Raw genomic sequence first — 26442 nt, 5'->3', positions numbered from 1 at the left:
ATATTGATAAAAAGAAAAGAAAAGGGTAAACAGATACTCGAATCATACGCTTACAAAACTACTGACCAGACAAACTAACAATTTCAAATAGCCCGCGCTACGAATTTGTCAATCATCTCCCACAATGCACTGGGAAAAATGAACTCTCCATGGCGAACTCTTGGTGGCGCACTGCATTGTGTCAAATTCCTGAATTGTAACTTCATATAAAGCTGTTTCAGTTTATACAAGGTGCTCATTGACAACCACAATAAGGAGGCATGATTGAGGTGGTACAATGCCCCATCACATAGTCTTATAGTTGAGACCTAAAAAAAATAAGGGCAACCCTATAGCACCTGCCTGCACCTGTTTGCAGGTGTGGTGCTTCTTCAGTCATAGAGGCAGCTGGATCAGTCTGGAAGCATTCCATTGACCATTGTCTTGTTTCCTACACACCCACCCACAGATTATGGATCCAAGTCTGGTCTACGACACCCTCAACAATAGCAAGTTTGTCATGTGGCCTGAGGAGAGCATGCGATCAACGGGAGGCAGGAACTCCTGGAAGAGCTGGTACCCGGAAGAAGGCATGGAAGGTGCAGTGGTCCACACTTGGGTACCGTGCCATCGGGACCAGTCTCGCAGGTCGCACATTGACAAGACGATACTCTTGGTCCAGGTCGGCCACCGGTATGTCCCCATTCCTGAAGGGGCGGTCTTGGACCTGGGCGCTGAGGTTTGACGAAGGTTAATTGACACTGTGAGACAGACAGCGTGACGTCAGTGGTGGACCAATCACAGATGTGCTCCCATTCCAGAATGGGCCTTGGCTTTGAGGTGGGATGATGCCAAGTGGCCCACTGTGAGAAACGGAGAGAATTAGAAATTTGGAAGTTGAACCAATCACAGATCGATTCCCATTCCAGAAAGTCGAAGTTTGGGACCTGGTTTTGGGTTTGTTGATGTCAGTTGACGACCCTGAGCAATAGAGAGAGAAATTGAAAGTTGACCCAATCACAGATCTGTTCCCATTCTAGAACGGTCTAGACCTTGGCACTGAGGGTTTGATGATGCTTATTGACCCCATAAGAAACAGGGGGAGGAGGGTTGACCCACTTACAGATCTGACCCCATTCCAGAATGGGCAGCTGTTTTGATTGGGACCATGAGGTTTTCAAAGTCCGCGATAAAGACTTGCCGATGAAGAGTAGCATCAGGCCCTATTTTGCCCATTCTTGAATTGGCTGATTATGACCCAGGCACAAAAGTAAAATGGCGAACCAAATTTTTACATCTGCAACTTGAAATAAAAGGCAGTGTACTTGACAGGATATTGCTACTTGAGAATTGCTGCTTAAACATTGCTGCTTGGAACCTTTTGGAGAGGGCCCCTTTTCGACCTGGGCAGAAAGTTTGTTGCTTTAGCTTTCGAAGATTGATCACGGCTTAAAGGCCAGTTGATACACGGCATTCAGAGGTTGCTTAAGCTGAACCCATTTTAACACCAGCACATTTCACTCTGCATTGCTTTGCAATGTCAGTTCCAATTTCATTTGCATTCACCTGAAGTATGTACTGACCTTAATTTCCGAGTGAGACCGCCGTGTTATATAAGATATTTATTCCGTGAACATCTCTGAACGGGTGGTTCGATGTGCTGCGCAACTCCCCAGTAGAGGTATCTTCAACATAACCTACACCACTTAAGAAAATTATTTGTAGAATTACATCGTAAAAAGGGATCAGAAGATGAAGAAAGAAAAAAAGGTCCAAGAATCCATGGTAGCAGAGGTTTTAGAATGCTGTGTCAAATGCACAAAACACAGTGACAAGCCCATTCCGACTTAATGCCACAAACTGAAATGATGATTTTTGTATTTATTTTGTAGCCACTGCGATGTAGAATATTGTGCAAACTGACAATGACATGACTGTTTTTGAAACGACTGGCTTTGGCTTCGTCTTCGGCTTAAGGAGATTTTAGGCTGCAAACTTCTTGAACTCCAGCTACATTTTGGTGCCTGATATGCTTCAGAAACATTCAATCGGTTGATATGAAACCAAAAGTTGGAATATTTTTGTTCATTTTGCCTCTCGGTGATTCAGAAGTAGGAGGCACAGCCGAAGACGAAGAAATGGTTTTGAAAAACCCATAGTGTTAGGGCTAGGGGCATCAAAATGTAAAAGTGATCAATACTCTGATGTAAATATCAGACAGTTTTGGAAAGCCTCAGTAAGTAAAAATAGATTATTTGGGAAAAAAAGTTGTTGATATTCTTAAGATAAACATTATAAAGTGCCCCTGCTCGGCGATATTTGTTGAATTTTAGGTTGGTTTTTCCCTACTGAAGATAAACCATTTATATGTCGTTAAAAAAAAAGATTTTGTATTCATCTGCTTGTGTTCAGGACCACCGGAACTGAAAATGATTTTTTTAAATGCAAAAGCTTTTGGGTTGATATGGAGCTCTTGAATTATGACATATTTAGTACAGCACTTGCAAAAACCAAATTCGCTGATTCTAAAAGGTGTACTCATATATATTGTTTTTCTTTTATGTCTACTCTCTACTTACCCAGACTTTTCAAATCAAGTGTACATCCTATATTTACGAGGTCATTCCATTGAAAGGTGGCGTTTCCACTCTAACTTAAAACCCCATAAATAGATTATAGACCCTTTAAAAGTTATAAAATGTAGCAGATTTCCAGTATATGCATACCTTTCATGTAGAAGGAGAATCTCTGTGCAGTTTTGAACTCATTCGATGATACGTTGGATACATTTCACTTCGCAGTTTTCTGAGAAGGTATACTTCAGACAAATCTGAGTAAAACAAGGCCTACATGAATGAGCATTACCACCAAAGCCTGCGCATTTTGCAATACAAGACCAGATTCATGCAATTTTGGGACAGTTTTTATCATCGATGTTGCTAACACTTTCGTTTTGTTATGTTTTTATGTACCACTTGATCTTTAGTGTTTGATCATGACCATATTTTTATTAATTTTGGCACAGAAAATCCTTTATATAATGCTCAATTTATGCTGAAGTAAGAAAAAAATCCATCCTGCTTGCAGTGTACCAATAGACCTTATTTGTAGCCGCCATCTTAGAGGGCAGCTTTTGTTATTTTAATTCAGTAACAATGAATGCACAAAAGGTTCACTCATGCCTATACCAGCAAAACAGAGGCATTGCCCTTTAAGATGGCTGCTACGCATAAGATCTATGTAGCTAATCGGTGGTGGCGGTGTAAACAAATACATTGCTATAGGAAGGAGAGGCTTCGTATATTTTCATTTTTCCAGAGCAGAATCGAAAAATCCAATTAGTAAAGAACCTTTGTTTCTCTTTGTATTCACCGATTCAAATAACATTTTTACATGTAATTATGTCCACGTTTAGGTACGAATTAACTTTATTAATGCACAAATAAGTTGCACGCTCGAATTTCACATTACGTGTGCACGGGCCATTGCCCATACACCCACACACGTGTTGCGTGAGTAGTCTGGCACCCACGCAAACAGGTCAACAGTGTGCGTTTCTTTTATTTAATAAAAATGGGTGCCAGCCATGGCGCTCGGCATCATGTTATTGACAGAAAAACATTGAAGTTTATTAAAATGTGAAATGTCAAAAAAGCAAGGTGTATAACTTCAGATAAACGTGTAAATATTTTGTCTGAAATCCTTGGAAAGGAATGTACAGATTTCGTACGCGATTTCTACTTCTTTCTCTTTTTTATTATAGTTCTAAACAAAATTGTGTCGTCGATTTTTTTTTTGCTTCTGTTTTCAAAAACAAGAAAAGTGGAATTTTCTTCTCTGTAAATTTCTGGCCATCACTCAGGCTCCCTTCTTTGTGTTTTTCCCTAAATTTGATGTAAATATGTATATAAAAAAAATCACATTAAAAAGTTATGCCATGGTTGTTGGTATGCCTTTACAGTACTTTAATAATAAAAAAATCAGTGTACAAAAAATCAGAAATTATAAACTAGTTCAGATGAATCTGAACCGTGTTAAACGAAAAAAAAATCTATGAAGTGTACTTGCGGCAGTGGAGTAACCATTATGCAATATGTAATAACGATCGTCAACATTTACAAATAAAAGCATTTAAACGGCTTCGAATTCAAAATGTACGAATTCCATATACCTTTCGGCCGTGCATCTGATAGTTTTTATTATATATACCGCAGGAAATGTGTCGCATTGCAGATTCGTGAAATAAACAAGTTGACGATCTATCATAATTGTATTGGCGTAGGTGTTTGGTACATTTATGACGTGTGTTTGATATTCTCCTATTTCAGTGTTTTGTGGTTGGTTTGTTTGTTTCAATGTTTGTTTGCTTGTTTGTCGGTTGGTTGTGTGTGGATGGCCAAATACCGCGTTTGCGTTTCACCGTCGCAAACACGTTTTGTTGTACTGTGCAGTCCACTCGTATTCGTTGATACCTTTCTTTGCGTCGACAGGAACTCTTTTTTTTAACTTCCTTTTAACTTCCTTGCCTGTTTATTTGTTAACATGATCGTAAGAATTTAGGTGGTTTTTCAAACTACAAATTCCACCCGACCGTCTGCAAGAGAACTGTGCCGAAGCACCGTTCAACTTAAGCCAATAGCGCCTGAAAGTTGACCCCTGGTGGCGCGCTTCCGGACCCCTCGATTAGGAAAATTAGCGTGTGAAAGTCGGAGTTTTTAAAACTTTTCTTTTTTTGGTACATTGATTTCTTAAGAAAATCACCCTCGGAAAAGGCCTTTGTAAAATTGTTACTAGCATCTCAATTTACGGAAACTGAAAAAAACTAAAATGTCTTTTCGGACACAATTGGTTTTTTTAAAATAAACTTGAAAGACATTCTCATTCACAAACAAATCTCAAATGACCGTTAGGCCAAAAAAAATATATATATTCGGTCTCTGGTCAGACCAAAGTTCCGGAATCGACGCGGCGACGCAGCGTTTTTTGGGGGGGGGCTTTTTTTTTTTTTTCTTCAAGCTTGGATTGTACAGACAAGGTGGGGTACTATTTTGCTTTTTTGGTGTCCTCATGTACATTGGTGTCCTCCATAATTTGCCTTGGTGCTTTCGATCATTTGCCTTGGTGCAATTTCCCATTCCTTGGTGCTCTTTGGTAAAAAAAAATTGAGGAGGTGCGGAAATAGAGGGCGCTGTTGGAGCTACCGCGGAACATTTTTGAAAAAAAAAAGATCGACGCGCATGATTAAAATCGACGCGCGCGCTGACCAGAGACCGACTTATTTTTTGTTTGGCCTAATAATAAAAACTGTATTCAAGCAAGCCCGACTAAATCTAGAATCCATCGGATGTAGGTAGCTAAATCTTCGCGTCGTTATCATTTTCGTTGTCAGGGAAGCATGAAATGTGAAAAAAACCGTGATCGAACGAGGAGACTTAGGCACGAAAATCCGGATGTGAAAGGTCGAAAATAACGTTCGTTTTTACCCATCTCCAACTGATTTCTCATTTTTTTTTCTTGTGGAATGCCAAGATAAAATTCCAACACGAATGTTTTTTGGGGTGATTACGGTTAGAAATCATTCTGTCAGTTACAGCAAGAGCAAGGGCAACCCCGTGTGAATGCCCATAGAAGGGTCGCGGAGGGGTCCGGAAGCTCAAAGACAAAACGGCGTACTTTCAGGCTCTAGGCTATATGCAGCTAAGTACAGAAATTCGTATACCGATATTATATGAATAGCCATCACGTTACCACAGTTTTCCAACTAATTGGCGTATATCACGCACTGCTTGTTTTTATGTCTTAGCTGAGTTTCACTCAGCATTTTAAATTTGAGCGATATTGTCCACTTCGTAGTTTTACGGCATTAGACCCACGCTACTCGGAATAAATAATCAACAAATGTTAAATAAATTAATAGAGTAAAAGGGGCAAAAAGCAATTCAACGTCTGTTTACCAAGGGCGGATCCGGGGGGGGGCAACGTGGGCCACCCCCCCCCCCCAAAAAAAAACCCGAATCCATTTTTTCTTTTTAAGTGACGTCGCAAGAAAGGCAGGCACTGCGTACACCACCATCTTTTTGTAAAAAAAAATTGGTTAAAGTGGTCAGAAATTGCCTCAGATCGCACCACAGAGCATCAAGAATCTATTTTTTGTCGGGGCCCATGAGCGAGCCCCGAACCTCTCGCCGTCATTTTTCCCCCACTTTTTAGGGGACCATTTTTTTTGCCCCCCCCCTAAAAAAACCACCTGTGTTCTGGATCCGCCCTTGCTGTTTACTATAGCATGCATTATCTCTGTTTCATTTCTCATTGAGAAAAAGGACGCGGCTCTGATACAGTGAGCAATTAGCATTTTCTTCGTGTAAAAGTGACTTCCGACTCCGAACGGTAACGAGGTCAGCGAAGCACACCCGTACCCCTGTCAATGCCGAATTAGTTTGTAAAGTGCCCTTATTAAAAGTCTAGTGCACAAAATATCAATCGTGCCACTGTCTTTTTGTATGGGAAATGATAGAAAATAAAGCCTTTGTTCTTCATTGGTTTTTCGGAGTGGTGTTGAACACCGGGTACATAACATCGGATTAAAACATAACTTGATATATGACATTTAATTTGAACAAGTGGTTGCTGTGTTATTGGCACCTTAGCCTTGATCTCTTCTGTTCTAGCAATTTCTATTTTTTTTCAAAGAAATCATCGTTAGGCCTAATTGTAGGTGAAGATAATGAGCTGCTCATTTCGCGCAACTGTCAATTCATCTTCAATTCTAGCTAATATGTATTTTTCTCGAAAAATCCATCGAGTTTATTTTTCTCCGATTTGTTTTTTGCACAAACAACTTTTCCCCACTGCATCATAATAATCTTCAATGAAGTGCCTGCACAAACAGTATACGTACCTAGTGCTAGAGAGAGATTATACGTAACTTATTATGCCCAAGTGCCTGCGTCATGCCTCCGGCACTGATATCAAGCCGGGACCGGAGCTCAACAATACCCCGTATTTCTCATCATAATATGCCCCCTTTTTATAGTCTCGTCATAATTTGATGCAAGGCCGATTCGTAATTATTCTCCCCCTTTTCCCCTTAGCCACTGCACTGTGTGTGAGACTTGAATAAAGCAAGGCTGCGATGCGGTCCTGTTGACTGCGTGCCCGTAGGGAGTAGAGGAAGTCGCCGGAACAGCGCGTGCGGTCTTGCCCATTCATAGTTGACGCGCGCCGCTGCTCATTATGCGCGTTTGTGCCATCCACTCGCTCTTTTTCCCCTCCTCACTTCTCCCGGTTTTGACGGGGGCTGCAAACTGCGGTGACGATTTCTCGGAGATCGTGATGCAGCAAACCCCAGTGTGTGGCGCGGTCTTTGTATCCAATCTCGATATAATACACGTGCTCCTCGCTCTGCAGTGCCTACATCAACAACGGATCTGCTGGGACACACACTACCACACAACAGCTGCGGCGTGATTTTCACATCACCCGGCCCGCGCCGGTCATCTCAGCTTGTCTTCTGATTTCATTGACACTTCAAGATTTCCTCAGATGGAACCAACATCTTCGGGAGCAGACTTTCAAGTTGCCGTAATTGTTGTTTAATTCTCCCGTGCCACTCCGGTCGTTTTATTTGCCTCGCCGGCCTGGGATATTTTCTTCCTCGGCAAAGAGTCTTATCGGGACCAACTCTGTCACGGTCTTTTGAGATTTGGCTCCAGTTTGCCCCGCCCGGGGCGCCAGAAGACATCATCTCGCCAAACTACGGTAATCGGACGGTGGGCTGCAGCGGAACGGTAAGACCATTTTGTCGTGATTTAATCAGTGATTGAGTGTGGTGAGAGTGTGGATCAGGCGTGGAGCTATCCTCCACGCGTTGAAAGCAGGGGATTTACTCAATGGTGCGTAGAAGCTAAGCGCTGTTTCAGCGCTCATTACAAGAGATCATGTAGTAACACCTTTGTCCGTCCTCGCTACTCCCCTTCGCGAACGGGGTATTTGTTGGTCCTCCCAGGACCGAGGCAGGGGCATATTTCTGTTTGTTTAAGATTGAGTACTCTCATATGCCCCTGACTTTTTACGTTATAATCGACTTTAAATCAAAATAAACTGCAATCTTATCTTTTCTGTCAAATCAAGTTTGATCACTGTTTTTAATATAGCACTAGTGATGTTTTATTTCCAGTGAATTTATAACAACTTATATAATGAATAAACTAATAATTTTTGCATTTTTTTTTTCATCAAAAGTAATTATCGGGCAAAGATAATTTTGTGTTATGCCATACGGAGCAGAATGGAAACCGATTATCCCAAATGATTCTTTGTGAAAGTGTTGCATTAATGCACCAATCATGTACGGCCTCTCGGGCTTACGTTCCCTTGTCGTTTTGATGATCAAATTATTCATAAACAAGTGTCAAATTTCAAGCTTGTATTTAGGCAGCAATGTCAAATGCATTTCTTTCAAACATCAAATTAAATGAATTTCAATGTTAGACTGCTATGTGTTTCCAACGTGTTGCTCGTTTTAAATGACAGGTGGTAGGGGGACGTCCGCGGGACGCTAGACCGCCGTCCGGGGCAACCAGCCCTTGTGCGGGAGACGGAGCGGGCATGACGGTAGCCGTGCCCGACAAAACAGCCCCAACGTCCCCATGGCGCCCTCCCCCCGACCCGCTGCCGCTCACCACCGCATCAGCCAGCCAGCCCCTCGGTCTCTGTTACCATGCCAACTTCTCTCTGGCCTTCCTGGACGGCGGGCGTGACGTCGGTGATGACGTAGTCGACGCGGACGACATACGTACCATCCTCGAGCTCGCAGGTAAAAAAACATCAACGAAGAAAAACAGTGAAAATTGCGTACGTGATCCTCGCACGGCATTACAGCCCAATCCAGTTCATTCATAATTTATTACTCACTGACGCTTTATTAATGAAATGACGTAAATATGGGAGGTTCAAATGAGAACAACCTCGTGCCATTTACAAAAGGGTGAACTCGTCTTCTTCTTTTTCATATAATGACGTCGAGTTTATTGACTTACAGTAGTGCCAGTGCTGATCGCATCGTCATTGCCATGAATGGCTATAAATATTACTTGCTTACGTTTTTGTGACCCGGTAAAAATACGCGGCAAAATTGGCAAGAGCCTAAAATATCTCGTTGCGCACGTAGGCGAGCGGGTTTTTTCAACTGTGACACAGGGCGATTTATAGATGTAGATGGGGAAAAAAAGGTTTTCTTTCAAAACAAGGGTAAAGAAAAATGATTTTTTTTTTTAAGCATAAACAACAAACAACATTTCCAACCAAAATGTAATATTATTTTTAATATTAAAATAAGGGAAAAACATTTCAGTCGAAGAATCGATTAATCCATAATGAATCGGTAGCAAGTTAAAGAAACAATGCAATAAAAATACACGATATTTTAGCACTTTTTCGTGAATATGACATGAAAGCTTGGACCATTGCGGCATTTCGCTGAACCAAAAAATGGGAGAACGTTTGTTAATTCAACGAAATCAATTCAACAAATTCACTGACAAGGTCAAACAGCCCCCTTCCTCCATTTTATTGAAGTGGGGAAAAAATAAGAAATAATAGCACCAGTATAGCTCACAGCCGGAACTCGTAGTAATACCCCGTCCTGCTTTTAAAAAACATTACAAACGAAAAAAAAATACTCCAAAATGGAAATCATTGGGAATATATACCAAATTGTTGCATTTTATAACCATACATTTTTTGTTTAAACTCTTGATTGCAGAACAGTGTGCTTTCGGGGTCTCAGTTAAAGATTGTGTCGACACATCGCAGGATATGTACCCGAAAGAGGTATCTCCTCCTCCAACGCCTTGCGAGGAGCCGACGGCCACCTACCAGCCCTGCCGCTTCACTGCCGGTGTCAAACGAAAACTGGACTTCGCTAGTTGCGAGGAGGGGTCACCGGGGGACCCGAGCTCGCCCCTGGGGAACGGGGAGGAGGAAGGTAGCGGCGAACGTGCCTCGTCGGAGTATATGGACAGGCAGCGAATGCTGGAGGTTTCCCTGGGCAAGATGCGGCGAATGGAAGACCCCGAGACATCACTCCGTCGGTGTGTGCTCATCAACAACATGACGGTCAAACTCAAGCGGGAGCTGGACCATCGAGATCATCACCGGACCCTGCTGCCAAAGAAGCGGCACATCTTGCGGCGCACCGATAGCGGCACTGTCCCGTTGGGTTCTGTGGGGCCGCTGGCGCACCAGAGCCCCGGGTGTGGCCAGGAGAATCACGTTGGTGATAAGTTCCCGCGGAGGACTTGGGACCCCGCAGCTGGCGAGACGTGTGAGCTGATGGCGACGTCCCCAACGAGCCCTTGCAGAGGACAGGAGGAGGACAGCTCGAGAAATCAGCCACAAGCGTGTGACACAACCACCATCTTGAAAGAAGTTGAGGTTGGTCAATCGCGAGATAACCAAGATGCTGCTCAGAGTGAAGCCACCAGCGAGGAAACATCCTCCATCTTTGGCGACATCGATAATGTTTTTCAGAGCCTGCTTTCGTGCCTCGGTGAACCTATATAAACAACAACTGCCACGGATTATATAATGTACCGAACTATTATGCTTCAACTTTCTTGACTGAATCATCATTGCTTCTGTTATTTTTTTAGATCATGTACTGGACTTTGCAGTACGAGTGCTTTCTTCGGACGGAGAGTTTTCTTTGAACGCTATGAAGTGTCTTTTTTCCTGTTTCAAAATACAAGCCACCGATAGGTGGCGCTATCCATGTTGACTGTACCACGCGTCGAACTTGTGAAAGTTTGACTTCATATTTGGCACTCATGAACAGAAACAACCACGCTTGTTCATTTTGTTAAAAAAAAATACTGTATATTTTCAGCGAAATACTGCCAAAGACGTGTGATGAACATGAATGTAACAATTCATCTTTTTCGATACTTGAAGAATTTTCAATTGTTAAAACTAAATGAACAAAGACAACTTTCACATGCCGACTTCATTCTCGTTGGTGTTATTTTGTAGCCTTGTTAACCTGTATTCAGCGTAATGCAATTATTTTCTGCCATTCGATAACATTTCTGCTTCCTATGCCAGGTGTGATTTCCATGTTTTGTAACTGAATCATTTCGTACTTTGCCGTATGCTTTCTACATTTTAATTGTTCATGCTTTAAAATGCCCCCTCTAAATTCCCCTTTTCGGGGAAAAAACAGAATTGTTTTGGAAAAATACAGTTTTTACTTTGTAAATAACGAAGTAAATGTTATGAAATTGAATTTGTTATTACTTAATTTTGGTCCATTTAAAATTTAATAGCCTCAGCAAAAAAAAAAACGAAAAAAAAAACCGAACAATCTTCACATTGGTTCATTTGATTTCTTTGAATCATTTTCGTAACGGCCTTTTTAAAATTCTACAAAGATTCATAAAAAAAAGAAATAAAGTGTTATTTTATTAACATATTAAATTCACGATTATTGGCAATAACGGTGCAAACAATGCTGATTAAAGTTTACGATTTTACATTAAAAAGCTGTATAATGCAGTTCCTTGTTGCGAAACTAAATCTGGAGACATTTTGTGTTGATAATTGTCTGCGCCATTTCTTTTTTTTACCTGTAAAAACTCGTGCCGTTTTTACTTTTATACTTGTGCATGAACACACATGGGCCTAAAAGTCCGGTTGATTGTGCGCCTCCGTCAAAAAGATCCACCCGAATTATTTGCCGTCCGCAATATTAATTTTTAGCCCGCAAATTATTCAAATAAGTATTCCATAATTAAACATGCATGGGGTGATTGAGTTTGCATTAGATGCATAGTGATAACTTTTGTATTGTTTAACAAAATAATTAGGAAATTAAGTCTTAACCAAAACAAATTCGGGGTAAAAATCGAAAATTGATATAACTTTGGAGACCACATTTACAATGCGGAGCACATTGAATGCCATGGGTATTTAGCAACTCCCCTTAACGCCCAACCAAACGATCTTTCGAAAGCATCTATATTTTTTTTGGAAAATGCCTGGAATCTTTTGTTTTCTCGAAACTGCCCTTTGAAATATCTTGTCATAAGAGAAAGAAAATAGGGGAGAGATCGCAGGAATAATCATGAGCCGGAAAATTCCCGGAATATAATTGTTTCTTTTTATGAAAGTCGCCAATCACAAAGCCCACCGAAGTTGCGGGCTACACAAAAAAGAAAGGGATAGAAAAAGAAATCTAAGAAGAAGAGAATTTACTTCATAGAAAGATAAGTATTGATGAAGGTAAATCCGTAGAACCATGGAAAAGACCACTTTCCAGTTAAACTCTCCGACTTCAGATCGTTGAATACAGGCTAAATTTGCATATTTTGGGAAAAGCCTCCAAATGCTGCATCGTATTGTAATCCTGCTGTGTGGAGGAGTAGTCGATATAAAGTATTAAACTAAGACGTACAATTGGGGAAGTTTGGCTTATGGTTACTTTGCACGTAGGGCATCGCAAGGGGAATGTGGCTACAGGGGGAAACGGGGGGGGGGGGAGTTACGGTAAGTGAAGCTATAGTACGGCCGTATACTGACTGAATTGTTTCCCAAAAGTCTATCAAACCCAGGGGCGGCGGAACCGGGGGAGGGGGGGGGGGCTGGGGGCACTTGGTTCATTTGATTGCTTTGAATCATTTTCGTAACGGCCTTTTTAAAATTCTACAAAGATCCATAAAAAAAAAGAAATAAAGTGTTATTTTATTAACATATTAAATTCACGATTATTGGCAATAACGGTGCAAACAATGCTGATTAAAGTTTAAGATTTTACATTAAAAAGCTGTATAATGCAGTTCCTTGTTGCGAAACTAAATCTGGAGAAATTCTGTGTTGATAATTGTCCGCGCCATTTTTTTTAAATTTTTACCTGTAAAAAAATCGTGCATGGATGGGCCTAAAAGTCCGGTTGATTTTACGCCTCGGTCATAAAGTTCTGCCCGAATTATTTGACCGTCCGCAATATTATTTTTAGCCCGCAAATTATTCAAATAATTATTCCATAATTAAACATGCATGGGGTAATTGAGTTTGCTTAGATGCGTAGTGAACAACTTTTGTATTGTTAAAAAAAAAGTTGTAAATTAAGTCTTAAACTAAATAAATTCGGGGTAAAAATCGAAAATTTATATAACTTTGGAAACCACATTTACAATGCGGAACACAGTGAATGCCATGGGTATTTAGCAACTCCCTTAACGCCCAACAAAAAGATCTTTCGAAAGTATCTATATTTTTTTGGAAAATGCATGGATTCACTCTCTTCCCTCGAAACTACCCTTTGAAAAATCCTGACATAAGTGAAAGAAGGGGAGAGGTCACAGGAATAAACATGAGCCGAAAATTTCCGAAATATAATTGTTTCTTTTCATGGAAGTTGCCCATCGCAAGGCCCACAGAGAAAGGGATAGAAAAAGAAATCTAAGAAGAAGAGAAATAACTTCATAGAAAGAGTCTTGATGTAGGTAAATCCGTGGAACCATGGAAAAGACCACTTTCCAGTGAAACTCCCCGACTTCAGATCATTGAATACAGGCTAAATTTGCATATTTTGGGGAAAACCGCCGAATGCTGCATCGTATTGTAATCCTGCAGTGTGGAGGAGTAGTCGATATAAAGTATTAAACTAAGACAATTGGGGAAGTTTGGCTCATGGTTACTTCACACGTAGGCCATCGCAAGGGGAATGGGGCTACAGGGGGAAACGGGGGGGGGGGGGGATAACGGTAAGTGAAGCTATAGTACGGCGGTACTGACTTAATTGTTTCCCAAAAGTCTATCAAACCCAGGGGTGGCGGAACCGGGGGGGGGGGGGGGGGGCGGGGGCTGGGGGTACTTGCCCAGATTTTTCCAGTGCCCCTCTCGCAGTTATAAATTAATGTGCCCCCTCGAGATGAAAACAAAACTGCCCCTCAAACGCGCACATAATGAAAGCATATGATCGCGCTTACTGTCTCCTCTCTTGTAATGCAAAACTGCCCCTCAAAAACACAAGTACCCCTCTCGCATTAACAAGATGGTGCACCTTCTCGAGATGGAAAACTTCCCTTCGAAAGCACAAATACCCCTCTCGCAATAATAAAATTCTGCCCCTCTCGAGATGGAAAATTGACCCCTAAAAATAATAGTGTTCTTCACGCGAATAAAATTGTCACCGAACTGGCCATCAAAAGCAAGAGTGCCCCTCTCGCAATAACAAAAAATGGTCTTGCTACACAACTATAGGTAAAAGAAACACAAACAGCAAGATGAAAAACGTATTTTATAATTTATTCCTCGTCATATAGGTTTATAGCGAAATGAAGGGACCATATTCTTTTCTTCCACTTTCACACTGACGAAAGGTGCTCCTTTTTCTGAGCAAGTGCCCCTTTTTGGTGTCCACCCCCCCCCCCCCCCCCCCCCCAGTTTGAAAAGCGTTCCGCCGCCCCTGATCAAACCTACAGGTCGAAAACTCTGATTAAAGATTCAATAAACTTCGGTCGAGGGAAACAACTTTAAACTTCGGGATTACAATTATGGCTACTAAATTTGAATACCAAGTGCTCTTAAAAAAATGATATTTTTTCCCCTAACGAATTTTCAATTTTTATAGTTTGTTCTATACATGTACCTTGGCTTACTATTCATAAGATGAATTTGCGTCAGGGTGATGTAAATCAATATTAGGTTTTGCCCTTGACCGACGTATAAACACTGTATACTCAGTGTGTTACCTCCTGAGAGAAAGTTGGAAAAAATCACTCGGGTGGGACTCGAACTCACGACCTCCTGCTTTCTAGTGCAGACGTCTTACCGAGCTTGCGGGATCGCTTGGCTGGTAGATAACACACTGAGTGTGCAGTGTTTATGTGTCGTCGAAGGGCAGAAACCTAATATGGATTTACGTGTGCCTTATTCTGATTTTGGGCGTCTGCAACCCTCTGAAAAAAAGATTTAAATTTTGCCCACAAACGAATCTGCCCTGCGTACTGCGCGAGCCAAATTATTGTCTGGCAGCCAAAAAAACCCTCGATTTTTGTGAAATAATAATTCCATATATCGAAGCTTTGGTGGATTTTTTTCTTTCGATTTCTCATTCAAAAGTGAAAAACTTTAATATATCTAGAGAAACTCGAAAATGGCACAACTTCATTGAGTGAACGTTGAGTGCACAGTCAGTCAGTCTGTGGCTAGGTTTTGGTCAGTTGAAGTCAATAGAGGGCGCTGCGCATTACTTACAGAGACCACAGCAAAGCCATATCCGAACTACTTGGCTACGGCTGGCAGTTGCACACTTGGATGAGAAGTGGCTTCAGCCGCTCCCATAGGCATAGTGTGTCATTGCAAGCCGAAGCCAAATATTTTTGGACACGGCCTGAAGGTTTGCCAGAACTAGAAATAGACCCCGTGTGGTGCGCCCTCACCGAGGGTAGTTTATGTTATGATGCAACTTCAGTGACAATGAAAGTAGTGTCTACTTTTTGAGCCCATCACCAGAAAAAAACACACCTTGAGGTTTCATGCAATGGCACAAATTGTTGGTCATTTGGGGATCTCGAAGTATTTTTTGATTTTTTGCATTCAAAGCAATTGATTTAAAAAAAAAATTGCAAAATTGCTGGTGGGGGTGTGGGGTTTGAGATTGGAATGACCAAAAACAAAAGCAGGCATATATTTACAGGGTAAATTACAAAAGTGGAGACACAGATATAACTTTAGTATCTATGCGGAAGCAAAGAACAAACGACGCAGTAATTGATCACACAAGAAATTAAAGAATACACCTCAAATAACCAGTTACGGCTCTTGTATTTTCTAATTTCAATCACTACAAAATCAATATTCTTGTAAGAATGAAATAATTAAGTATGGCATAAAACCAAAGACAAGAAACAAATGAGTTGCCTTTAGCCAGTTCGTGCTGGATGACGTGTATACCCGCAAAGGTTTTGCGGTATTCGGAACGGATAATGGACAAACACGCAGGGAGCGAGGCTGGAAATATCTGTCAGCGACCCGTTCGCAGCGAGCACGGCCGGAAATATGAGTGTGCTGCCCGAGGGTGATGGCTTCAACCCACCTGGCATGAGGTCAAGTGAAAAGTAATCCCGCGCCACGTTCCGTTTTTGTCAAAATAATCCTGTCGCGAACTGGTTAAGAGGACAACGTTTAAAATATGTCCTCTGCTGGAAAACTGCACACAAAAAAAATATCAATTTAGATGAGTTACAAAACATTGATGGGTAAAAGAAAAGAAATTATTCGGGGAATAATGAGAAACCCTTGATGTAATTATGTACATCATAAACCTGTGTTTTTTATGGATGTGTATGTTGGGTCATCTAGACTGGTGACCATATCTCAAATTATACATCTTATCTATATGAGGACAGGCAATATCCTCAAAGGCTCTGAAATCTTATTGGTTGCTTTGTGCCACCTGTTGTGATGCCGCCTGTTCTGATTGGCTTAGCTACTTCTCCAGTACATGTATGTTTTAAGTTGGGTCAATGGGTCAAGTGGAAAGAAAACTCAATAACTAACATGTATTAGGTTGCACTCAATCGCAACAAAGCAATAAATGTTATAAAGAGTTATTGCTTCATGTTAATTGCATATCTATTATCACTTAAACAAAAAGAGTGGTTTTAACGTAAATGTTACAACAGAATATGCAAGTTATTTGAATTTTGTTTTGTCTGTATGAAAGCTCGAAAACTTTTAAAAGCTGATTTAATTTTTTTTTCCATGATTAACTTGATGAACTTTATCTGAGGTGAACGGCAAGGGGAAAAAATGCAAATATGAATTAGGAAAAGTGAGAAAAGAACTAGCAATTTATTGAAAACACAATTAGTTGAAACCAGCCCCTCGGAAAATTATGACAATTTCTTAATTCTACCGTTTTACTCTACAATCCTGGACCTGTGTAGAGATTCCCCATTAAAGTTCCTTCTTTCTTTCAATTTTCATCAGCTCCACCTCAAAGATCAGAGTAGAGCCACCTGCAGAAAAAACAACAAAGAAGTGTAAAGAAATACTGATGTGAATTGTCAATTTACAGAACAGCTTGTTTAGGCCAAATAAAGAAACAAACATGTCCCCGCCCGCTTCCTTTTTGGAGGCTGCATTTTTTTTCTTTTTAAACGAAAAAATGATAAATTTTAAACAGTGACATCATTTTGGCCTCTTTGTCTGATGCATCTAGCCCATATAACGCTGGTATGTCATTTCCTGAGTCCAAGTGATGGTCATTTAAAAAAAAAGAAGCTGGTCGGGCAGCCATTTTGGAGGGGAAAAAAAGGCCTCTTCTTTCCTTTTTTTCAAAAAGGCAGGACGCTAAACATGTTTTTTTTTTATTTGGCCTTAAAGTAGCACTTTAAAAAACCTTTGCTCATCAAAAACAAATTTTCATTTTGTATGTTTTGTTTCAACTGGGGAAAGGGGGGGGGGGGGGGGTTGTATGCAAAGCTATAGCCTTTCCCTATTTATTCCAATTTTATTAATTAGCCTCCATCTGTTGACTTCAAACAAAAGGGCAACACACAAATAGCGTCAAAGCAGTACATGTACACATTGAATGTGCAACAAATAAGGCTGTCATCTCCCTATGCCACTTAAAAATCGTCAGAGAAAACTTTTGGGGGACAATTTTTGCTTATTCGTTTATTTTTCTCTTCTAAAATTTCTTCCCTTGCCTACTGCAAGTTGGGTTGATATCTATTTTTGAACCCACCTAATACACTTTCAGTGCAATGTAGTTTAAATTCAAGTAAAACAGCTAAAACCACTTGTGGGTGGTGCACTGGCACCCCCCCCCCCCCCCCCCCCCCTCTGTTGAAGGATTGAGAGGTTAAAGCAATGCTACAGAGCCTTGGCCAGTTCATACTTAGCGTACACGAATGCAAATTTTTGAAGTTGCATTTCTGAATTTGCAAAAGTTGAACACATTTCAATTCTGGTGAATTTCGCAGCGAACGATTCATGCTGTGAAAATTCGCATTCGTATGAGGTATGCACTGGCTTTACGAAGGCACGCTTGTACGCATTGCTGCCGTAAGCCTGACGCTCACATGAAAACAAGTTTTTGCACAGTTGGAATCAAATGTATCTTCGCATATTTGTCCAATATGAGCATGAACCTGCTCCTGGTTGCAGGGTGTCCTGAACACAGCGCTCTCACTAGTTGTCGTGAAGCGACCACTAGTGAATCAAGCCCAAAAGTGCCTAGCTTTCAACCGCAGTGAAGTTAAATGAAGGAATCCTTTGATACAATTATACAAGAAAGATTTTGGAGAGAAATACCTGGGATTTTCGGTGGAGATCCTCTGTCTCCATAGCCGAGGTCCGATGGAATGACCAGTTTCCTCTTTTCACCGACACACATGCTGGAAATAAGAACGAATTGAAACAGGATTTTAAGCGTCCTTTACAAACAGTATAACACACATCAATATACTGAACATTTTGGTAAAATGAACATCCCTGGATTATGTGAACAATAGGTAGCACAATGCTTTCGCCATTAAAGGGGCCACCGTGCTAGAATTGACAGCATGCCTGGATTGGACTATACCAAGTTTTGAGGTCGAAACTCATTATATCAACTTTACCAGATGGTCTGTTTTGGACCCCACTATGTTCATTGCAGTGATTTTTCTACTGAACTGGTGTCGCATATGTTCTATGGCAGATCATCCATCATGTGAGTTTGAAACGAGCAAGAGGATCGTGCCTGGTGAAACTATAGTTTCTGGTCCAAGTTAATTATTCCGGGGCAGATCTAGCTTTCAGGAAATAAGGGGGGGGGGGGGTTGAGGGTGGGTTGAGTGAAGACGTTCCAAAGGCATACCCTAATAACGGGTTCTTATATATAGCGCTTTTTAACTAAGATAAAAGCGCTTTACATTATTATTACCCCTGATCATTGGGCCAATTAAACATTCCAAATACCATCTCAGCTCCCTGGGGAGTACACAGCTCGATGCAGCCTGTTAGGCGCAAGGAAGCTTTTCAACCACAATAACCATCTCTGCCCTCACAGGTACCCATTTACTCCTGGGTGGAGAGAAGCAATGAGTGACAAAGTGCCTTGCCCAAGGGCACATGCACCATGACCCCAGGATGGACTCGAACCCACAACCTGCAGCTTTACTCACAGACCACAAATCCAAAGCCCTTGACCAAAAGGCCACCCTGTTACCAGGGTTAAGAGGCTTGCCCCTTCCTCTCTCCCCCCCCCCCTCGTAAAATTTTGAAATCTATGATGCTTTTTTTCTGCTTTCTAACATAATTTGAGAATGAATTTAGGAACTTTAGTATTCCATTTATTATTTTTGGCCCAATTTTACTAGTATCATAACATTATTCAGCGGCTGACAAGAGGGGGAGGGGTGGGGGTGGGGGGAGGGTTTGCAACCCCCTCCCCTCTAGATCAGCTACTGATATCACAGAAATGCCAGAGACTTCTGCCAAGGTTATCCCAAACTTAAAGCAATAATTTTGAAGTTGAACAAATTGACTGGAGTGGGGTTTTAACCTGCGACCTCCAGATTGCTGTTCCAGATCTCTACCAACTGAGCTTTCCGGCCCTATGTTGGCGGTTCTGATCTTGTTAATGTTTTTGTTCAAGGGGCGCTACTCAGAAGTCATAAACCCATATATATACCATGTAGCCAGGGATCACGATACTAGCAACATCAGCAATGCTGCAAACCCGGGAAATAGCAAACGGGAATCACTCCCAGAGGATACTGCTTTTTATTACAAATTTTCAAATAAACCACACAGCACAGAGAAGCCATGAATGAAGTCACTAAGAAGCCACGTCTTGCATTACTTGGCTACGGCTTGCAATTACACATACGTCTATGGAAGCGGCTCAAGCCATTTTCCATAGACACATATGCTGCCACCAGCCGTAGCCAGGTAATTTGGACATGGCTAGACTTACTTGAGTAGTCCCTGGTCCCAGCCTTTAATGACCTGGCCTGCACCCAGGGTGAAGACAAAAGGTGAGCCCCTCGGTATACTGCTGTCAAACTCGGTCCCATCCTGTAGCGTTCCCTGTGTTTACAAATTACAGGCACCAACACTTGAGAGTTTAAAATTCTTCTTGAACAGTTGAACACTTATGCAAGTAACAAAGTAGTATTCCGGTTCTCATATAAAGTTATCACAAGTTAATTACAAGTCAACTACAAGTCAATCACAAATCTATTACAAGTCAATATTAAGTTAATCACAAGCCTTAAAGTTGCAAAGTTTTGTTTTATTAGTGTTGTGTCACTTGTGTGGTGACAGTTTCTGAACTAATATTTTTTTATCAAAGGTGATCAATCTTGAACTATTCTCTTAATTTTCAATGTAATTTGTTTTCTTAATGTTTTACTTACTGTATATTCAACCCATCAGTTGCTATATATATTGTATATTTGTACAATCGGTTGTGTGCTCGGTTGGCTGGTTAGAATCTCATGCAGCAGCGGGTACCGCAATGAAACTATTCATAAGGCCAAAAAAAAATAATAGTTCTGCTTCCGATTTCCCTACCTACCCTATTCTGACAGCCCCTACCCTAATTTTTTATTGGAAAAATGAGAAAAAAACACCCAAAACTATCACTTTATACCTTTTACCCTGGACTACATGCAGACGCCTCCATATGACCGTACACAAAAAAAAATGGCCAAAAAAACCCTACCCTATTTTCGAATGCCATGTAATCGGAAGCAGAACTATTTTTTTTTTTTGGCCTAAGATGGAATTTGCGTCGGAGTGGTGTAAATTCAATATTGGGTTTTGCCCTTCACCGATGCATAAACACTGTATACTCAGTGTGTTACCCCGAGTGAAAGTGAGAAAAAAATCACTCAGGTGGGACTCAAACCAACAACCTCCTGCTTTCTAGTGCAGATGTCTTACCACTCGACCACTGAGCTTCCGGGATCAGTTGGCTGCTTCGAATCTGATGTACCAGATGCAATGAAACTATTCATAAGATGGAATTTGCGTCGGGGCGATGTAAATTCAATTTTCGGTATTGCCCTTCAGAGAATTTTAAGGGTGAGTAAAGTTGGCCAGATTTTTTTTCTGCACTCAAAGTCCCAGTCTGCCAGAGCCCTGCCTACTTATTACCGTGTAATGCATGTGCAAGGTGTCCCCGTTCTTGGATCTCTGCTCACAGTTCTCCACCTTCTTCTTGACACCAATTTGAAGCTTCTTGGGCTTGTCCGCCGCCTCCACAACCACTAGGAACATGCAGCAGACGACAAGGGTCGCCAAACCACCGGCGCTGACTAAGGACTTGCAAAGAACCATCTTGAATTCTTTCCAGAAGCTGATTAGTTTGAAAATAATGGGGAAAGAGTCAAACCAGACAGAACTTCCTACTTCCCTTTTTATTGGGGGGCCCGGGGGGGGGGGGGGGGGGGGGCAAGGAAGTCAAAGTATTTTACAAAGTAGTTTTTGCATGTGGTTTTAAGAAAAAAAAAAATAAAAATTGGAACTCTCTACAAACTTCTTGAACGATTAGAAGTTTGGCACGAGGCTTTAATTTATTCTATATCATTATCAGTATATGAAACACCAGGGGCGGATGTATAGCTTTCAGGAAACGAGGGTTAATATGAAGGGAAGGAGGATGTTGTGTGAAGGCCAAAGGCATGCCCATCCCCTCCCCCCTTCTAAGGCAACATCATGCAAAAACTGAAAACATTCAGTTAAACTAATTAGGCAGATGCCCTGTACTACAGAGCTTGTGATAATACTAGTGTGGGGTGGGGGGGGGGGGGGGGGGGGGGTAGGGGGAGCTAGGGCGGAAGCGCCCCCTCCGCACCCACTTGATCCGCCACTGTTGTCACTCAGGGGTGGATAACACAATCTCCTCCCCCCCCCTCAAGTTAAAACATTAATCCATTGACTGAGTTTGAGTTTGAAGAAATAACTTAACAAATTGTCTTTGACTGATCTCTTCATGCTCGTTGATTGAACGTCCTTGTCTATCTTCATTCAACACATTTGCAACCCTTGACGTCAAACCCCCAAACCCCCCCCCCAAAAAAAATATTTTCTCTAAAATTTCAATCAGTTCACTATCTATGGTTCACTGTTTGTTCTTATTCCTCCATGGTAGCACCTAGCTTTATTCATGGAGGAAAAGAGGAAGGAACTAGGGCTCCAATTCCAAACTCATCCCACTCCCAGCATAATTAACAAATTGCTCAAGCCTGTATATTATGGCGAAAGTGACATGGAAGTATTATATTCTATCTAGCACGAGCAACCTAGAATGCCAGAATCTGATGGGATTGATGGTCCCAAAATATTCTTTGCCTACCTTTTGACTTCAGTTCACCTGCTCGATCGAAGAAGCCGGGACTCACAAAACACACACTAAGTACACGTAGCTTTAGCACGCGTACAACTAGCCCCACTAGTGTGGCCGTCGGTATGCTGCGCTGAACCTTTGGCCACACACCGTGGTACCGCGCGCTACTGAGGACGAAGTTTTTCGTAAAATTCAGGGCAGTTTCTTACATTTTCAGTTTCTTACTTTCTTATGGTTGTATTCTATGATGTCTCCTATCACTTCTGGGATGCTTAGCATGTGCTTAGATCTAATGATGTTCCATTTTCCGAGATATTCTTCAATCTTTCTGGAGCCCATAATGCACTCGTGAAACGTCTGGTGGTGGCAGCCATTTTGAATGTGACAAGAGATGACCTCAAGCTGTGACGTCGCGTTTATGCAAATTGCTTGTCGAGCGCGCGAGGGCGTGAGTTGCAAATGCGACGGCTGTTTCCTGTGCCGTAGATCCTGAATAGAGATCGGTGCACGTGGCCCCCTGACGATAAATGCATGGTACAGGAAACAGCCGTCGCATTTGCAACTCGCGCCCTCGCGCGCTCGACAAGCAATTTGCATACACGCGACGTCACAGCTTGAGGTCATCTCTTGTCCCATTCAAAATGGCTGCCATCACCAGACGTTTCACGAGTGCATATGGACTCCAGAAAGATTGAAGAATATCTCGGAAAATGGAACATCATTAGACCTAAGCACATGCTAAGCATCCCAGATGTGATAGGAGACATCATAGAATACAACCATAAGAAAGTAAGAAACTGAAAATGTAAGAAACTGCCCTGAATTTTATGAAAAACTTCGTCCTCAGTAGCGCGCGGTACCACGGTGTGTGGCCAAAGGTTCAGCGCAGCATACCGACGGCCACACTAGTGGGGCTAGCGTACAACGCTTTATCATTATCCCGGCAAATTCAACTTGTAGCATGAAGTGAAGTTGTGTGCGCACACAACTACTGAAAGAGTCCCGGAGAAAAAGGTTGACAAAATTGCCCTAAACCTCGACTCCTTTGCGTGAATCATTGCATAAGCATAACAATAATTTAGAACCAGACTAAGCTAGAATACCCTCGACCTCACACGTCACCTACACGTACGTGTGTACTGCACTATACTAAAGAGCGGCGGCGCTAGCAAACGTTTTCAAGACGTGCACATAATTGGCTGAACGAAGGGGATACGAGTATCGAAGAAAATCCGCTGCATCAGAGTTGAAATCATGTCGTAAGTTTATCCTTTTTACCACTAATTTGTGACCAGTATATTTAAGTTATAAACTGGCTTCGTATTTTTGGTGTATTTATTTATAATATGCGAAAATGAAAATTATTACGAGTGGGTGTAGAACTGCCTCATACTAAACAGCGTCAACACAGCGTCAACACACTCCAAAGCGTCAACACAGCGTCAACACATCCAAAATGCATTAAAATTGACAAAAGCAGTATGTAACCCATACAGTATGGACAGAAACAAGATTTTGGCTTAAAATTAATAGGTTAAACGTCTGAAAATTGCGATTTTCAGTTCAAGAAAATTGGCTCTCCGTGCCGCTCCGAAATCGGCTGCCATGTTGCCTCAGTGGCAGTGCGGACCATACCATTATGCTAAAGGGTGAAAGCGTTGTACAATAAACCAACAGAGAGGGCGCGGCCGGCCAATACCAAAAGATGTCCATTTCAATAAAGTAAATGAAACATAAACACAACTCACAAAATAATGATCCACCACTCCGATCCTCAGTCCTCAAATATCTGGAATCCCTCTGTTGTTTATGACAAGATAATGTCATTACCTACACACCCCTACTTGAAATGGTGTAGTCCAAGCTTTGTGCGAAGTCAAGATGGCGGACAACGGCCGTGCGAGTGAAAGGTCATTTTTTTCGCGTGAAAATACGATATTTTTAACAACGAAATGGAAACTCAATCCAATGGAAATTCTCTTTTATTGTATGTTTCACAATTATATGCCCTTTTTGTCAATTCAGAATGTGTTTTGGATGTGTTGACGGTGTGTTGACGCTTCTGTCATGTGTTGACGCTGTGTTGACGCTGTGTTGACGCTGTGTTGACGCTGTTTAGTGCGACCCTAGCTTAGGCTACGGCAGTAATGTATAGTCGGTCTCTGTATTATCGCGGCGGCATCGGAAATTTCTTGTTTTGCGTTGCCAAAACTCCTTCAAGTGGCGATTTTATCCAGTTCACCAGGCATTTAAGGACTTTCTGCCAAGTTATATAAAAAGGACGATTAAAAAATGTGTCTTTCGGGGCTTTTATTTTTTAATGATTTTTAATAAATTATATTCACGTTTTCCAAAACTCGCAAATTTTCCCTCACCGTGTCTGCTAAAAGGTACCGTCTATATTTTAACGTAAATTTGTAATGGAGCTCTGTCCGTGAAAGTTCCATTGTCTGGTTCCCATTCTACAGCTGCAAACGTAAAATGACATTGACGGACGATATTTCCACCGCGAAATCGTAAGAACTTGTACATGTTGTACGGGATCAAAATAAGGACAGTTTTTGTTTTTCGTTTACTCAGGTTGTTAACGAAACCCAAGAGTGAGATGACCTCCGAGGAGCTGGCTAAGCGCGAGGAAGAAGAGTTCAATACGGGGCCCCTGTCGGTCCTGACACAGTCCGTCAAGAACAACACGCAGGTCCTGATCAACTGCCGCAATAATAAGAAACTGCTTGGCAGAGTCAAAGCGTTTGACAGGTAAGGAAGTTTACGGCTTGAGCTTTTCTTTGTTCAGCCGAGCCTTCGGACTCCATGCAAAAGGTGGCCTTACTCAGTTAACGTGTCTCAAATACTGGGCTTATCAAGTGGAAAAACAGTCTAGATTCTAAAATTGAGGGAACTCCATGAAATTTGGCACGTGTTGCTGTGTGTGTCCCTGCCGAGGAGCTCTCAGGAGAAGTCACCAAGCCCCAATTACTGTTCACGCATGGATGGGAGTCCATGTATTTAGACATTCCAACCAGGTGGTGTCTTTGTATTTATTGATTTGGTTAGTCTTGATTTTGTTGTTGAGAATACTGAAACATGTCCACTGTCGTCCCTGTCCAATGAGTATACTCAGTTCTATGAAAAAATATATTGAAAACCAACCTTTTCAACTTTTCCTTGTTTTTTGTCGTCTGGAACAATGCAGGCATTGCAACATGGTCCTGGAGAACGTCAAGGAGATGTGGACGGAAACCCCCAAAGCAGGCAAGGGAAAGAAGAAGTCCAAGCCGGTCAACAAGGATCGCTACATCTCCAAGATGTTCCTGCGAGGAGACAGTGTCATTCTGGTGCTCAGAAACCCCCTGGCTACTGCCAAGCAGTGAGCCCCCTTGGAGAAACTTTTGTAGACTCTGCTTGTAAAAACCCAGCACTCCCAGATCTTTCAAAATCCACCAAGGAGAATTTTGGAGGATTTTGTAGGATTGAGGACGGTAGAGCACAGCCACTAATACATGGGAAGCGACTTGATGCCTCTTGAGAGTTTAAGAACACAGTGCGCAGTGGAGGATTTTGGAGGATATTAGCCTTGTTGGAGTATGACGGACACAATAGGAGGGCGCTATGTGAAGTGGGTTAAACTTCACATAGGCACTAGGTCCTGAAATCCCCGAAAATTTCATGTTTGGATTGTTTACTTAGCCTATTTCAAACATCTGGTTGAAAGGAAACCAACCTAATGTCTTACCGTTCCCGAGAAAAGACGAAAAACCCCTGGTTGTTTACATCGGACACGACAGAGTACGAATACGTTTTCGTGTCGTTCTCAGTGTACGATATACACGTTGTGTGTCTCGGGAACTGCGGTGACCAATCACCAATGCAAAAAAATGTGGTTTCTTCAACGTCCGCAAAAGGCGAACACTTTACGAATGAAATCACAACTAGCATCCAAACAGCTCGAATTTATGGGGTTCGCATAATACAGGAATAACACAAAAACGCCCAGATTTTAAAGGATAGTTGTGTGGACGTGTATTTCCTAGTTTTAAATGTTCTTTCCGATTAACATAATCTCGTTCAAAGCGCGTTTTGTAGCCCAATTGGGCTGTTCCAGGACCCAGTGTCCCTTT

At 41.8% G+C, this 26442-nt stretch overlaps 4 protein-coding genes across 6 annotated transcripts in view; 3 read left to right on the top strand and 1 right to left on the bottom strand.

The window, feature by feature from the left end:
• The window catches only part of LOC119744724 (pecanex-like protein 1), a 50871-nt gene extending 46621 nt beyond the window's left edge, over positions 1-4250 (top strand). For both annotated transcript variants that reach the window (XM_038220802.1, XM_038220801.1), the window contains one exon: positions 449-4250. In XM_038220802.1, coding sequence (XP_038076730.1) covers positions 449-724 — 276 coding nt within the window. In that variant the 3' untranslated portion in view covers positions 725-4250. The remainder of the gene's footprint in view (positions 1-448) is intronic.
• A 2914-nt stretch (positions 4251-7164) lies between these two features.
• LOC119718870 lies at positions 7165-11218 on the top strand. The gene is made up of 3 exons (XM_038188292.1): positions 7165-7766; positions 8512-8794; positions 9743-11218. Exons 2-3 carry the CDS (start codon positions 8587-8589, stop codon positions 10540-10542), a joined length of 1008 nt encoding a protein of 335 aa, XP_038044220.1. The 5' UTR covers positions 7165-7766; positions 8512-8586; the 3' UTR covers positions 10543-11218.
• A 4556-nt stretch (positions 11219-15774) lies between these two features.
• Positions 15775-23706, bottom strand: LOC119745503 (peptidyl-prolyl cis-trans isomerase FKBP2-like). Of its 2 annotated transcripts, none has more exons than XM_038221879.1 (5): positions 23693-23706; positions 21133-21334; positions 19949-20061; positions 18301-18383; positions 15775-17000 (listed from the first exon to the last, which is right to left on the bottom strand). In XM_038221879.1, exons 2-5 carry the CDS (start codon positions 21313-21315, stop codon positions 16939-16941), a joined length of 441 nt encoding a protein of 146 aa, XP_038077807.1. In that variant the 5' UTR covers positions 21316-21334; positions 23693-23706; the 3' UTR covers positions 15775-16938. The 2 variants fall into 2 exon arrangements, with proteins under 2 accessions (XP_038077807.1, XP_038077806.1); XM_038221878.1 differs by lacking the exon at positions 23693-23706 and adding an exon at positions 22334-22420.
• Positions 23464-26026, top strand: LOC119745504 (small nuclear ribonucleoprotein Sm D2). Its single transcript, XM_038221881.1, has 3 exons — positions 23464-23583; positions 24905-25081; positions 25518-26026. The coding sequence occupies exons 1-3, from the start codon at positions 23579-23581 to the stop codon at positions 25693-25695; spliced, it is 360 nt and encodes a 119-aa protein (XP_038077809.1). The 5' UTR covers positions 23464-23578; the 3' UTR covers positions 25696-26026.
• Positions 26027-26442: the final 416 nt, after the last annotated feature.

This window comes from Patiria miniata, unplaced genomic scaffold (genome assembly GCF_015706575.1).
Source record: "Patiria miniata isolate m_02_andy unplaced genomic scaffold, ASM1570657v1 HiC_scaffold_7, whole genome shotgun sequence".
Classification (NCBI taxonomy): domain Eukaryota; kingdom Metazoa; phylum Echinodermata; class Asteroidea; order Valvatida; family Asterinidae; genus Patiria; species Patiria miniata.
This window is presented reverse-complemented; position numbering and strand designations above follow the sequence as displayed.